At 37.9% G+C, this 16,228-nt stretch overlaps 1 protein-coding gene across 1 annotated transcript in view; it reads right to left on the reverse strand.

Moving 5' to 3' along the window:
- The window catches only part of kug (FAT atypical cadherin kugelei), a 599,114-nt gene that overhangs the window by 209,745 nt on the left and 373,141 nt on the right, over window positions 1–16,228 (reverse strand). The window contains exon 22 of the mRNA XM_090401756.1: window positions 12,465–12,679. Within this exon, the coding sequence (XP_090257882.1) occupies window positions 12,465–12,679 (215 nt within the window). The remainder of the gene's footprint in view (window positions 1–12,464; window positions 12,680–16,228) is intronic.

Genomic DNA, 16,228 nt, shown 5'->3' on the forward strand with positions numbered 1-16,228 from the left:
TTTCAAATCCTCTGTACACTATGGTGTCCTGCACCAGGGAGAAAACATCACTATCAACAATAACATAGTCAATGAGACTTTTCTTATTCCTAGCCTCTTCTCTCAATGTGAATTTGTGCACATTTTTATGTTGGAACATAGTGTTAGTAATAACCAGTCCATGTCCTGAGCAGAAATCCAACAGATATTTGCCATTATTATTAGCTTTGCTCTTTTCTCCAAATTTTCCCAAAATATTTTTGTATGTCTCACAATCATTTCCTACTCTGCTATTTAGATCCCCAACAAGGACCAACTTTTCCTTTTTCATTGTGTCAGTTGCTTTTTCTAAAGCCTCAAAAAATTCCTCCACTTCTACCTTAGTAGAACCTTCTGTGGGACCATAGGCACAATAAGTCTCATTGTCCAGTTCCCCATTCTCATATTTGCCCACATTACTCTACTTGAGACTGACTGCCATTCAAGAAGATTAGCCTCGTATTTTGTGTTGAACACTATGGCTACTCCTTCTTTTCCTTGATTGTCATTGCCTGGATATAACATTTTGTATTTATTGCTCAGAAAGATCTCACCAGTTTTGGTCTTTTTTGTTTCAGTCACCCCTATTATGTCGATCTGGTACTTATCTAATTCCTCAGCTAGCTCCATTTCTTTGCCATTCAGGCTTCTTACGTTGATAGTACCGATCTTTAACTCTGGTGATGTTGAGTTGGGGTTTGTTTTCAGATTTGTTCCAGTAGCTGACTTTTCGCTGTTCGCCCTGGTTCCCTGGCGAAAACAACGGGGGCCTTGTTTAACCGGGCGACGCCCCAGCCGGCATGAAATTTTGTCATGTTGTACCATCATTTTTTATTTTGGTTTAACCAATAAGAATAGAATTTGGTCGGCTAAATCCCAAATTGCCAGCCCATCCTCGTTCGTTCAGTATCAAAGTAGATACCCAACAGGGTGCACCACGAGAAGGTAAGGATTGGACATTAGGTCAGAAGCCCTGGTCGGTTCTCCGCATTCCTTTAAAGGCTATGTGGAGGTCTCCTCTCAGTTATACAGCTTTGACCCTTAAGCACCCCAAAATGGATTTATAGTAGTTAAATACAATAGCGGAGCATGGGTATCAAGCTAGTTTAATATAAACCAAAATAATCATCTGATGTTTCCAACTTCAAATCAAGGTCATCATCTAGAGTATACGTATCCATATATATATATATATATATATAGTGATAGTGATCAATGGGAATTTTGGACTATTCTTCCTGTAGGCATGTAATGAGGTCCTGGACTGTTGTGAGGACAGACATCTCTTGACCTAACCCAATGCTCCAGTTCATCCCACAGATGTTCAGTAGGATTGAAGTCAGAGCTCAATTCAATTTCTATTCATTTCCATAAACCATGCAGTCACAGCAGGACTAATGATATGGTGCATTGTCTTGCTGAAAAAGACAATCATCAGTTCCATAGAAATGCCACAAAGCAGGAAGCATTGCATTGTCCACAATGTTCGAATACTTCTTGGAGTTCAGTGTCATGGCACCAGAAACAGAGGTCCGAGGTCAAACCAGGTAAAACAGAACCATACCACCACTTCCAAATTTCATAGTGGGGATGATGCGCTCTGGTAAGAGATGTTCATTGAGTATCACTCACATCCATCCACCTGCTTGGTAGAGGGTGTAGTGCAGTGGCAGCCCGTGAAGCTTTAAGTGGGAGTGCTCCCTATACAAAATAATTTCTATGGAACTGATGATTGTCTTTTTCAGCAAGACAATGCACCACTGTCTTGCTGAAAAAGCAAGACAATGGTGCATTGTCTTGCTTTTTATCTTTTTTCCTAATCAGTAACCAATTTATTAATAAATAAATTTACAGATTTATTTATTAATAAATTGGTTACTAATTAGGAAAAAAATAATTTTTTTAAAAATTATTTTGTATAGGCAGCACCCCCACTTAAAGATTCACGGGCCGCTACTGGTGTAGTGTGATTCATTACTCCACAATATGGTTTTCTAAGCTTTCATATTCCATTGTACATGCTCTTTGCACCACTGAAGACAATGCTGAATATTGGGTCAGATAATGTGGGGATTGCATATTGTGGTCTTACCATGGAAATGCATGTTGTGAGCCTTGGTTCTGAATGTTTTTGTGCAGATTGTGTTCCAGTCAATGCTGGGCACTCTGCATGTAACGTGTTGGCTGACAAATGACAGTGTTTACTTATTATCCTTCAAAGCACCTTACAGCTACATTCGGTGGGTGTAGAGGGTCATCCACTCTGGGTAGCAATTGCAGTTAACTCCCTGTGCTTCCATCTCAGTATGGTATTGTAAAACTTGATGTAGCTTGGAAGTACCAAAGTGCTTTACATTGATTTTTACAGAGATCAAGTCTCATGAGATTGTTACAAAAATAACCTTGTATGTCTCTATATATTTTATGCTAAATATTAATGTAAATAACTCCATGGGAATTGACTGTACTTACTGCTTTAACAAAAATTTATAGAATGTCAAAAATAAAGGCAATGCTATGCCACCAGAACTTTGTATAATAGCTATGTATAAGGGCACAAGAAAGTTGTTTATGATTTAAGCGTATGAGAAAGTTGTTTGCGAGCTCTGCGTATAAACACCTTCTACGTCAGTGTCAAAGAGATCACTAAGGTTCAGACAACGTTCAGCTGCCTGACAAGATGAGATTAAAGGAGTGCACAGAGGAGAAGAAAGAATGGGTCGGTCTTAAAAAAAACAGAAGATCAAGGAGTTGTGCTGAATTCTTTAGGGGTTACAACCCTTGGTGCACGGTCCCGGAGAACGTGAAATAAAAAGGGACTGAGCCGAACATCGGGGTCAGCAGTTATCGGAGTCAGCAGTTAGAGGCAGAAATATCGGCAGTAGGATCCAGAGGACCAGATGCTACAGTGAACCCATGCCAGAGGAGAAGAATGGGAATGACAAGAGAACAGCCGATGTAAATACCCGAGACAGTGTCGGTCGGTTGTCATTTTGCCGCGGGAGGTCAATGGAAGCCAAAAGCCGCAGAGCGATCTTCAAGCCCGTATGCTGAAACCTCTTGCCTGAGCTTTTCGGGTACCGGAAAATGGCAGTCCAACGCCTGCTAATATCCCGACGAAATACCCCTTCAAGTAAGACTCTCCAGATGGAAGCCTAAGGCCTGAGATGAAAGGAAATGCATAGGGACTTTAGTGCAGGACCTTTGGATAAGTGTGCAACACAGAGCCTCTGTAAGTTTGTTCCATCTTTTATTGTACATTCCTTTTGTAATCTAGGAGATACGTTACAGATGGACTGATAAGAAATAGTAATAAGAAGTGTCTATAGGAGAGTCCTCTGATTTGTTCTTAATTGGAATATAATTTGTGAGATAACTTGGCATAGCTAGCTAACCTCTTTGTGAGTAAATTAGTTTCAATAATTTGATTTAATAAGCAGAGAAGTAATTGAATAATTATATTGTATAGTCATTTAGTATTGAAAAGGGAAAGTTTGTTTCTTTATGCTAAAAGTCTGATGGATAGGTAGAGAGCGTAACCTCCCTATCGTTTAATTAATGTACTTTGTTATAAATGTAAATAAATGTGTTTTAATTATATATCAATAGAGTGCACCTGATCTTTTATTTTTACAATGCACTGTTCCTAAATAACCTCCGATCTGTGAGCGGGAAACAACTAAGGCATTAAAAGTGTAGTTTAAGTACTTCAGAACCACGACTGTTTATGTAACCTTTATTGAAGGAATTTATGCTAGTAAGAGACAGAGATCTATCCTCCGATGTATTACTGACTCTTATGCTGATATAGAAATACTGGTGCCGCAGTCTTAACAAATAAATTTTCCAGTGTTCATAGGCATATGACTAGTAAATACAAAAGGTGGATAAACATAGTACGCAATAGAATAAGTAAGAAAGGTTACGAAAGCAGAAGCGCACTGCAAATTAGAATAAAGAGTTAATACTCAAATCTACAATAATGCATGGGATCTCATTCGTTACAATATCACTGATTGTTGACCTGGGATAGCCCAATTTGTCAATTTGCTGAAGAGATAGGCCTGCATGGCATCCTATCACAATATCTCTTTCAAATTTCGTCAGTTCCTTTCACGCAGCAATTTCACCCAGACACAGTTGCACTGACTTGGAGTAAGTTGTCCATAGGAGTGTCCTTTGACTTCTTTCCAAGCAGTGCATGTGTACACACACACACACGAGACAACTTGCATTACAATACATAGCAAAATCTCACGAATCTGGTCAACTGTTAACGCTATTACTAGCCTAACCTCTGGTGAAAAAAAAAAAAACACTATGTCAAATGCAAGAATCATGCCATCTGTTTGGTTAGAGATTACTAATAGATAAATTACAATAAAAGTTTGGGCTAGAGGTAACTTACAGATTAACTAAAACAAAAACAGTATTGATGGTAGCCAATATATGAAATAAGAGTTGAAATTGTTGCTTAGAGACCTAATGAGGGCTGGTTGTAAAACTTGAAACAGAAATTATGTGGGATGAATGTGTGTGTGTGTGTGTGTGTGTGTGTGTGTGTGTGTGTGTGTGTGGCATTCACATTCCTGGGATTTTTAGGCCATCATTATTGTTTATATTAGGATGGTGATTAAAATTTCACAGGATTCCTAAAATTTGCATATGTTAAGGCTAAAGTGCTTGGAGAAGCTGGAGTTAAAAATTTAATGAATGAAACAGTAATAGAAAAGGTTTAAAAATAGTATATAATTCTTTCAGTATTATCTCTCAGTTACAGAGTCATCATCATCATCATAGAGTACAATATGACACTTGTAATACACACACATACACAAAGGCAGAATGAAACTGAATTTGCACTTCAGCATGCTTGGTGAACAAAGCTCTCTCCAGAATAATAATTTTTAATTATTTATGAATTAAATATTTGAATTTGAATTTATTCTCTTGAATGTGGAGTTCTATGATCAATTTTCTTGATTTTACGGGATGAAAAAAACCACTTGCCCGTGCCAGAGATTGACTAACTCAGGAACAGGTCGAAGAAAGGCTTAGAAAAATTTCCTCCAGTCTGCAACTAGACTTGAACTTAAGCTTGAACTTGATCTTGGCCTAGTGCAGAGGATGCAAGTGCCACTTCCACTACACAGGCATTCTTTGATACTGTGGGAACTATAGCCATTAGATAAAAAAGTGTGGTGTATATGATTGAGTTCTGCTGCAAGAGAGGTCCCATTGGAACAAAGGTTATAAACTCAATGGGTTAGAGTTTTCATAGGCAGATACATTCACAAACTTTCTCCATGACCTGTCCCCGCCCCCCCTTTCAACAATATGGTGTCATTAAAACACTAGCCTATAGTACCTATAACCCTTGTTTCAGTGAGATGACTTAATCCTTTCCCAGTGCTGTTTCACTCCATTAAGCTTTTAACATGAGTCCTTAAATTTCCATTCCTACCAAATTTTTGTATGATGTAAGGAACAGGCTCCTTTCTAATCAGTTTAGTGTAGGACGTTAAGAGCATGATCAGAGAGGCCTGATTACCAAAATTATTAAATTTGATCAGGTGTTCTTTTTTTCCAGATTGGAATTATGCTTCCAATTTCACCAATATAATATAAGTTACTGGTGCAATAGATTGAAAATGGTTTTTCTTTTTAAATTTTGTAAGTGATTTAAAAGTAGCATTAAACTTCTAATGGTGTAGAATTCTATTTATCTGATATCCCTTTAATGTGTATGTAATAGCTATGGTTTTACTGGAATCAGTATTATTTGCATTTTTAGGTGTAAATTTTGTGAAGAATTTTATTGATGGTATTTTTGCTATAGCCATTGTTTATAAATGTATGTGCTAATAATTTGTAATTCTTGCTTAAGAGCTTGCTCATTACAGCAGACTGTTACAGCTTTTTTTGAGGATGTTAATGACTCCAAATTTTTGTGACGAGTGATGGTAGGAGTTCGCAATGGCTGCTATGTTGAAGAATAGACTGTCTGAGGGAAGACATGTGACAAGAGTGTCCAGAAAAGGAAATGAGCTTTGGTTTTCAATTTCAATGGTAAATTGTATGTGTTTGTGTTGTTTGTTCAGGTGGTTGAGGAAGATGCTTAAAGTGTGGCAGAAGGTGTAGCCAGATAATGAAAACATTATCCACATATTAGAGTCAAACTGTAGGTTTTAAAGTAAACAAATTTAGAGCATATTACTCAAAAGCTTCCATGCCAGCGTCGCCGAAGCATGTGGCAGTGAATTTGGGCTGTGTAGAAGAAAGTGATTTTTAATTGGTGAATAGTCCGTTTTTTTTTCCCATTTTTCTACGTTTTTGAGTGCTAAATTGTTTCTCTGAATACGAGTGTATTTCAGTGGTTGTTTTTTGGAAGTTAGTTGCTGTATATAATATATAATATATTTTGTCGCGATATAATATATTTTGGTTACCTTCGGAATCAAATGCATAACAGTGGAAGACAAAATGAAGCTAAGTTTTCATTACTGTATTTAGTTATATTTCATTTAATTTAGTGTACTTAAATGTTTTGTTTGTAATTGTTTGTACTTTTTTTTCTATTTATTTAACAGAATTTATTAATTGAATAATTAACGATTACGCTACTCGGCAGTAAGGAATGATGATGGATTCAGCAGCAGTGGCAAGTGACATATCTCCAAGTCCTCCGCCATTTAAGAACTCAATTATTAGCAATATCATAAGGGACTTTGTGGCATGCAGTACTTGCGGCATGTATGCGTCTCAGGAATTAGATATGTGGCTTGTGAAAGAGAGTGGAGAGCGTATATGCACAAAATGCAGGCAGTTGGAGGAAATAAGTGCATTAGAAATATCGATATCAGACTTTGTTGCTCCAGGAATGGGGAATGAATGTAGGAAGACAAGTAGTGTGATAGGAGAGAATGAAAAAAAGATATATATGAATGAGAAAATAATAGTTGATAGTGTGGAAGGTGTGAGTGACTGTGAAAGTTTAGGAGATGGTTTTGTTTGGGAGAGTGAATTTAGATTAAGAGTGACTGACCTGCAGAGGGAGATAGATGAGTTGAAAGAGGAGGTGGAATGTCTTGTGAATGAGAGCAGAAGTATGAAAGATAAGATTAGGAGAATGGAAGAGATAAATGCAAGGAGAATCAGAGTAGGAGAGAGAGAGAATTTAGGGAGTATGAGCGAGAGGTATGGGGGTGCTAGAAGAGGAGAGAATGGAAACAGTAGAAGAGAGGGAATGAGAGAGAGGTATGGGAATGCTAGCAGACGAGAGGATGGAAATAGTAGGAGAGACGGAATGAGAGAGAGATATGGAAGTGTTAGAAGAGGAGAGAATGGAAACGGTAGGAGAGATGGAATGAGAGAGGTATGGGAATGCTAGAAGACAAGAGGATGGAAACATTAGGAGAGACAGAATGAGAGAGGGATATGGAAGTGCTAGAAGTGGAGAAAATGGAAACAGTAGGAGAGAGGGAATGAGAGAGATGTACGGGAGTGCTAGAAGAGGAGAGAATGGAAACAGTAGGAGAGAGAGGTATGGAAATGCTAGAAGAGAGAACAGCAGTAGAGGAGAGGGAATGAGAGAGACCTATGGGAATGAAAGAAGAGGAGAGAATGGAAACAATAGGAGAGAGGGAATGGTAAGAGGTATAATGTATGGCGACTCAATGATCCGTGGTGTTCAAGATAGGATGCGTGAGGAGTGTTTGCCAGGAGGAACAATAGAAAGGGTGGCTATGGCAATTAAGAGAGGTGAAAAGGTGGATGAGATGATTGTGATGGTAGGAACGAATGACTTGAGTGGTAATGTAAGTCAGGCAGCGAGAGATATGAGGTTTTTGCTTGAGACTGAATGGAAGAAGACAGAGAGAGGAAAAATAGTGTGTGTGTTGCCTAGGTATGATAATGATGACCTGAGCAGAAGAGCGGTGATATTGAATGGTATAATAGCAAGAATGTGTGACATGAGATGTGTTGTATATGTGGATGCTTGGAGTGCATTTGAGGAAGGAGAGGAATTGTATGAGAGAGACCGTTTACATTTGAATGAGGAAGGACGTAGGCATCTGGAGAGATTGCTGTTCTGAACGAGTCAGTGTGTCCCAGGGAGGATGATAGCAGGGGTGGCCTCTTGTGGGAATAGATACTTTGGAGAAGGGAGACGATGTCAGGTAACACTGAGCGCAGTGGAGTCTAGAAGGGATAATGCTGGGTATAGAAACAATGGCATTTATATGCTTTATACTAATGCCAGGAGTATCCGGAATAAGGGAGAGGAATTGGTAGCGCAGATAGCATCAGCCTGGCGAAAAATTATTGGGATCACTGAGATGGTTGACAGAAGAAGATATAATAACAGGAATAGAAGTCGCTGGGTATAGCATTTTTCGTCAGGATAGGAGGGGAAAGCGTGGTGGTGGGGTACTGCTTATGATAAGTGATGACCTATGTCCTCTAAGAGTGGAGGTTTGGAAGGAAGTGAGACAAATGATTTTGAGAGCATATGGCGTGAGGTAGAGGTAGCCAAGACAGGATATTTAGTGGGGTGTTGCTACAGACCCAGAAGCACGGAGGATGGGGACCAGGAGATGTTTAGACAGCTAAGTTTGGCAAGTGCAAAAAGAATGATTGTTATGGGAGATTTTAAATACAGTAGTATAAATTGGAGAGAGTAAGATGCATGTAGCAATAGTGATATGGAATTTCTAGAATTCTTGAGGGACAAATGTCTTGGGCAACATGTAACAGAGGGAACAAGAGGTTCAAAAGTTTTGGATTTGGTTACAGCATCAGAAGAGTTGATAATATCTGAGTTGACTTCTCTCCCACCAGTTGGAGAGAGTGACCGTATGGTTTTGACTTGGAAAATGAGCAGACATGCAGGAGTATCAAAGAGGCGGGAACTTATGTGGAATTATAAGGCAGGTGATTATAATAGTCTTAGACGTCAACTACGGGAAGTTTCATGGAGCGAGGAATTGGATGGCCGGGATATCATTAGTGCATGGGAAATTGTGAAAGAATATTTGTTATCAGCAATGGTAAGTTGTATACCACGAGTGAAGAAGAGGACGCAATTTGGAGTAAAGTGGATGACAAACAATATTAAACAGGATTGCATGTGAAAAAGAGGCTATGGAAGAGATATAAGGAGACAGGTGAAGAGAGGATGCGTGAAGAATATAAGACACAGGCCAGAAGAGTGACTAGTGTGGTAAGGAAAGCGAAACTGGAATATGAGAGGAGATTGGCTCTAAGATCCAAAGAAAATCCTAGGGAATTTTTGAGATATGTGGCCAGTAGGAGGAGAAATGACTGTGGAAGAATGATATTGTGGGATAAAAATGGGAATAGAGTGATTGATGCAGAGGACATAGTGGAATTGTTCAATGACCACTTTATTGGAGTATTTCATCCTGGAGGAGTCAGTTTTAATGCTAGAGGGATAGGACAGGTTCAAGGTTTAGAGGTACAGGAGGAGAGTGTGTTTCAGATACTGAGAACTCTAGATGTCAATAAAGCTTTGGGACTGGATGGTATTTCACCACGAGTTTTGAGAGAATGTGCTAGGGAACTGACAGTGCCTTTAACCTGGCTTTTCAATGAAAGTCTGGCTTCGGCAAAGGTGCCCAGGGAATGGAAGGAAGGTAAGATAATGCCATTGCATAAGGATGGTAGTAGACTGGAAGTGTCTAATTATAGGCCAGTTTGTGTGTCATCAGTAGTTAGTAAGATCTTGGAAGTAGTGAAGAACCGTATAGAGCATTGGGCAGATGAGGGTAATGTTATTTGTGAGAGTCAACATTGATTTGTGAAAGGGTGCTCTTGTTTTAGCAATATGCTAGCCTTTTATAATAAAGTTACAAGAACATTAGATGAGGGAAAGGCATATACTGCAATTTTCTTAGACTTAGCAAAGGAATTTGACAGGGTGCCACATGATAAGCTGATATTTAAGTTGCAACACATGGGTCTGTATTCAGATTGGTCAACTGGATTCAGGATTGGCTGTCTGATAGGTATCAGAGAGCTGTGTATGGTGGAGCAGTTTCAAGGAGACAGAAGGTTACAAGTGGGGTCCCACAGGGCTCAGTACTAGGACCTATATTGTTTAACCTTTATATCAATGACATTGCCAGTGGATTGCAAGGGGATATTCAGTTGTTTGTGGATGATGCGAAGCTGGGAAGGATTATTAGTAATAGTGCAGATGTGGTAGCCCTGCAAGAGGATTTCAATAAGCTAGATAGATGGGCAAATGAATGGGGGAGGTGGGTGTCAGTTTAATGCAGCAAAATGTAAGGTCTTGAGGTTTGGGAAACATTGATGGGATGCTGCATACTCTATAAGAGGAGTTATACTGGAGGAAGTTGGGGAGACAAGAGATCTGGGGTTGATGATTGATAGAAACCTGAAGTTTAGGGGACATATTGCAAAGGTGGTGAAGGTAACACAGAGGATTGCTGCAATTATGAGAAAGACACTGACCTGCAGAGATAAGAGGGTTATCATTCCGTTGTATAAGTCTCTGATCAGACCACACTTGGATTATTGTTCTCAGATTTGGTCCCCAGGATTTGAAGGGGATAAATTAACTGTGGAAAAGATACAAAGACGGATGACAAAGGTGGTCTCAGAACTGTACAAGGATAGTTATGAGAATCGGCTGAGGGAATGTGGACTGCAGAGTTTGGCAGATAGAAGGAGAGGTGATATGATTGAGACTTTTAAACTGTTGAGAGGTGGTTACAGGGTTGACACTGGGGAATTCTTTCACTTGGTTGAACAGCAGGAAGGAGTGATGACAAGAGGCTATCCCTGGAAGTTACGAAAGGAAACTGTGAGCAAGAGGGTGAGGAGTGGTTTCTTTGCATGGAGGGTGGTTGAGCCGTGGGCATTGCCTGATAGAGTGGTGAGGGCGAGAACGGTCAATGAGTTTAACGAGTGGTATGATAGACTGTGTTTCTTAGGGGGAACCTCCCCTCGATGAGTCTTGACAGACTTTATGTTCTTAGGAAGGACCTCCCACAATGAGTCTTTTGACTCCATGGTGGCCTGAATAATAATAATAATAAATATTAGCAATGGGAAGGGATAGTGGTGAGCTGATACTGGTACCTTTTTTTTGTAAGTAAAAATTATGTTTCCACACAAAGTAATCAGAATGGAGTATGTGGACAAAGGGAGCTGTAATATCAGGCAGAAATTTGTTCTGTAAGAGAAGAATTGTATCACTGATTGGGGTAATTGTGAAAAGGGTAGAGGTATCACACACAATTCTGATGTGAAGACTAGATTCTGCTTAATGTGTTGATTGCCATTGGCCTAAAGTGCAAACTTGCCATAAGTGCTAATAGGTTGATAATATTTTCTTTTCAAAAATATATAATTGTTGATAAGTTTTCACTTTGTTACTGTAACTACAAACTTTTCTTTAGTAAAATAGTTTTCAGAGCTTATGTGATTCCTGGTTGAAAGTTTCTAGTTCCACATGGATAGGAAGTGGCCAGCTCATTAGCAGCGAGTAACATTAATGTTGTACACTAACACCCCCTCATGCAGCTACCTTCAGCTGATTATCAACTTGCCTATGCCACCAAAATATTCATTGTATTTTCTCTACAATAATATGTAATTCCTGTTTGGTTTTTGTTTTTCTCCCACACTGTCATTGTAGCTAGATTTTTTTTTCTTAGTAAAGAAACAAGAATTGAATTATTTTATGGGTGGTATATGGATAAATACTTCTTTTATATATGGTATCTAAGAGATATCTCCCCCTGAGATATATATCGGCTACTGAAAAAAAAAAAAAATTAATCTTAAAAAATAATAAGAAACTTATGCTAATTGACTGCAGATGTTAGTATGGTCTTTGTGTCGTTGGCTTCTAATAAGTTGGATGGCACCTTCCCCATGTGTCTAGAAACTTTGAACCAGTAATATAAACATGCAAGCTCTGAAATCATGTTAGTATAATTCTGGTGTTGCAATGTTTGTATATTAATTTTATACAAATCTAATTGTATTATTTCTCTTATTTATTCACTTGTAAAAAAGTATTTAGTTCAATTTCACTAGATATTCCAAGCTTCAATTGCTCCCATTTGAAATACCTACATTGGCAACAAATTATCATCTAGTCTTCAACAACATTCATTATGAAAAATATACGAGACAACTTGTAGTTTGGCATCCTGATATAGACCACCAAGTATGAGTTATCTTGTAGCTGGCAGTCAATATATTAATGAGTGGAGTGGTTAAGAAAATGTAGTAATAAGTGCCTTTGTGAGCACACAGATTCAAGGAGATATGTAATGGTAATTGTGTCAATAATAGTAGCATGAGGCCCCTATGAGAAGTTTTCAGATTCTGTAGTGATGTGCCTGTGGAATAATGATAACAATAATATATATATATTTACATTTACCAACCTGTATAATTTTGTCTCCAATCACAGCATCTTCTCTAATAACTGCATGATATGATGACTGGCTATAAACAGGAGCGTTATCATTTGCATCTGTTATAGTAATATTGGCAAGAACCCGGCTGCTTAGAGGAGGTGTTCCTCCATCTGTGGCTTGAACTACTAATGAGTAATGATGGATTTGCTCATAATCCAATGATTTTGCTACAGAAATGACACCTAGAAAAATTTTTTGGAATATTCCTAAACATCATTAATATTTTTGGGATATGTCTCATTTCAAATTTGTAAACTATCTTATAATAAACTTCATATGTAGCATTTGAAAACTATATATACACACATAGTAATCCCTTAATTATCAGAGTAATATGTCATTTGAATAATTGAAGTGTTGGATGACTGGAGATACAATTACATGGTACTGTACCAGAAATCAGTTAACACAGTGGCACATTCAAAGGCAGGTTAAATTAAGGTTTGTTCATTTGAAGGTCAGCTAATTCAGCAATCACTGTGTGCATGCATGCATGTGTATGTGTGTGTGTGTGATTTTGATTTCTTTTAATTAATAAAAGGAGATCTTTTTTTCTTCATTTATTATTTCATGACATTTATCAACCTGTGAAATGAAGGGAATGGTCACAAAAGAAATACACCACAATATTCCTGAATTTCGTAAAGATATTTGGCTTGATTCTACATAGAAAACTATTACATAAACTGGAGGAAGTGGGAATGGTTATGAAGCTGGTAACAAGGATAAGAGGATAACAGGTAGACAGACAGGTATCGAAATCTAAAATATGGTGAAGAATTAAGGAGAAGGCAGATAACAAATGATGTGGCATAGGGGTTCTGTACTTGGAGTGCTGCTATTTTATTTGTACATTAATGATATCAAGGATGTGAGGGGGAGGGGGGGAACATCTGATTGTAGTTTACTTATGAGGCCAAAATGGTAAGAGGAATAGATAATAAATGTGATGCAGAGATTCTTTAAATACTATTTAAAGAAGATTAATGATGTGGAACAGAATAAGAGTTGCTAGTTTAATGTGGTATAGAAAGTGATAAAACTGGAGTAGAAGAAACTAGTAATTTCAGGAATCCTTTATACAGTACAGCTATACTGAAAAGATTACAAGATTGAAAGTAGGACAAGAAACTGATGAAGCTAGGGATATGAGGATAATGGTGGGTGTGGAATTGAAGTTCAGAAGACAACGGCACCTTCATAGTGCAACTGGAAGAATGACAGTACATTGTGCCCTTCAATGGGAAAAGACTGGAGTTTGATTCTCATCTTGACACGATGAATCTATATATGGACTTTTTCAATTGAAGGTGAGTTAGCTAATTTCATTCAGAGGTAGTTGGGTTTTTCTCCCAAAAACTTGGGTTTTTCATGACAAATACAAACAAAGTAGGACACACTTAATTTACAGATAAAAAATACTAGTGTCAGTGGTGGGAAGTAGATGCAGTTATGTGTAGGTGATGCTCTGTGTAGTTGGTGGATTTAGTAAGAAGACAGCGAGTTGTAAAGTAAGTGCCCACCCCGATAAGTCCTGTGTCACCTTGGAGGTGTCATTGTAATATTAATAATAATAATACTGAAAATGTAGGCAGATTATCCTGAAATATCACTTAGATATTGAGATTATCTCTCTCTATATATACAAAATTTGTAATATGACTACGCTTGTAAAACTGTGGGCAGATTTGGTTGACTGTGTCAATGTCTACGACATTACTATTCGTGTAATGATTTTTATATGGACAGATTATTAACCACTCAATTAACCAAGATAGATGAAGGATCTTGCCCATCTTACACACCATACTCATGTTATTTCAATGATATCTGAATGTTATTTCAATTTCCATGGTTTGATTCACATCCATGTTTTGGTCAACATCTCTGTCATGGCTAGTAGAGAGGTAAAAGTTTTTTTGCAGTTACAAAACATGACTGATAGGTAAAATAGAAGCGAACAGAATAGAAATAATATATACTGCAGAAGATATTTTTAAAGGTTATATGATGAAGAAATTTTTTGATACAAGAAAGAAGGAAAAAGAACAAGGGATCATCCATGGAAGTTGAGTGGGTGTAAAGTTAAAAAAAGATATGAGGACTAGATTTTGGAAGTTTATTTTTCACTTGGTTAGATTATAATAAATTTAGTTTCATCCTTTATCCAAGTGTAAGCAAACAAAGTTTGCACCTGAAAATATCTTCAGGACTGAGGTACCTCAGTCCTGAAGATATTTTCAGGCGCAAACTTTGTTTGCTTACACTTGGATAAAGGATTAAACTAAGCCTCAGTCCTAAAGATATTTTCAGGCACAAACTTTGTTTGCTTATACTTGGATAAAGGATTAAACTAAATTTATTATAAGCTAACCAAGTGAAAAATAAACTTCCAACATCTTTCTCTAAATCCAGAGTAATTCAATAATAAGGTGGTACACTGGCAACTCCTATAGGCAAATATGACCTCTCCTATTCTGCCTTAGTATCTCCACATTTGGGTCTGTCTCCCACTGATGAGACCTTAATAAAGGTTGAAACTAGTCTGGGTAGTGGCCTTTCCCTTAATGCATAGCAGTATGCATGTCCGCAAGGAGATGTGCTTTGCATTATGGGAGATACTGAGACAAGGAGTGATAAGAGCTTGGCCCACCTTTGCTCGGAGTTGCCTGGTGTTGCAGTACCTTACCTCAGTCCTGAAGATATTTTCAGGTGCAAACGTTGTTTGCTTACACTTGGATAAAGGATTAAACTAAATTTATTATTAGAGGACTAGATTGTTTGCATTAATTGAGTAATCTGTGTCTGTGGCTACTTTAACATCTCGAACTACTCCCCATTTCGAGAATATTTTCGTAATTACATCATTCCCTTCTTCTAAATATTCCAGAGGGAACCTCTCAATTTTTAATGTTTTTAGGATACTTCCAATCATGAAGGGATAAACGGAATAGTGGGAAGGAGTCATGACAAGGGGGCCAACCCTGGAAGTTACGAAAGGAAACTGTGAGAAAGAGGGCGAGGAGTGGTTTCTTTGCATGGAGGGTTGAACCATGGAATGCATTGCCTGATAGAGTGGTGAGAGTAAGAATGGTCAATGCGTTTGAGGAGTGGTATGATAGACTTTGTGTTTCCTAGGAGGGGACCTCCCTTGATAGACTTCTGTTTCTTAGAAAGGACCTTTCACAATGAGTCTTTTGACTCCATGGAGGCCTGAATAATAATAATAGATAAAAATGTTATCATACTCTTTGTTAGTGATGTCTGATGAATGACCAAATTGTTGTTGCCTACCAAATTTCAGAAACTTACACTCGATAATATTGAATTTATAGTTCTGTACTGTTGCTCACTCATACAATCTATTTCTAGTATTCCCGTAAGGAGCATTCTGTCTTTATATTCTCTAAAAGCTTTCTTATTAATCATTCTTGCAGTCCATGAGATGTTTAATAGTCTCCTCCATATCCATAATTCAAATGAATCAATTCACTTTCTTTCTTCTTAATAATCCAGCTTTCACATACATCACTACTGGAAATACCATTGCTTTGACAATTCTAACTTTCGTGACCTTACTCATACCTCTATCTTTCATAATTTTGTCAGGTTTAATACCTATCATACCACTCTTTAAAAAAAAATCAATGATGAATAACTCACAACTATCTTCGGCAAGCCATTCCACTCATTCATCATCTTCCAAGCAACAAATTAGTCCTAACATGCTT

This window comes from Typopeltis vanoorti, chromosome 2 (genome assembly GCF_054136105.1).
Source record: "Typopeltis vanoorti isolate ZY-2024b chromosome 2, IOZ_Tvanoo_1.0, whole genome shotgun sequence".
Classification (NCBI taxonomy): domain Eukaryota; kingdom Metazoa; phylum Arthropoda; class Arachnida; order Uropygi; family Thelyphonidae; genus Typopeltis; species Typopeltis vanoorti.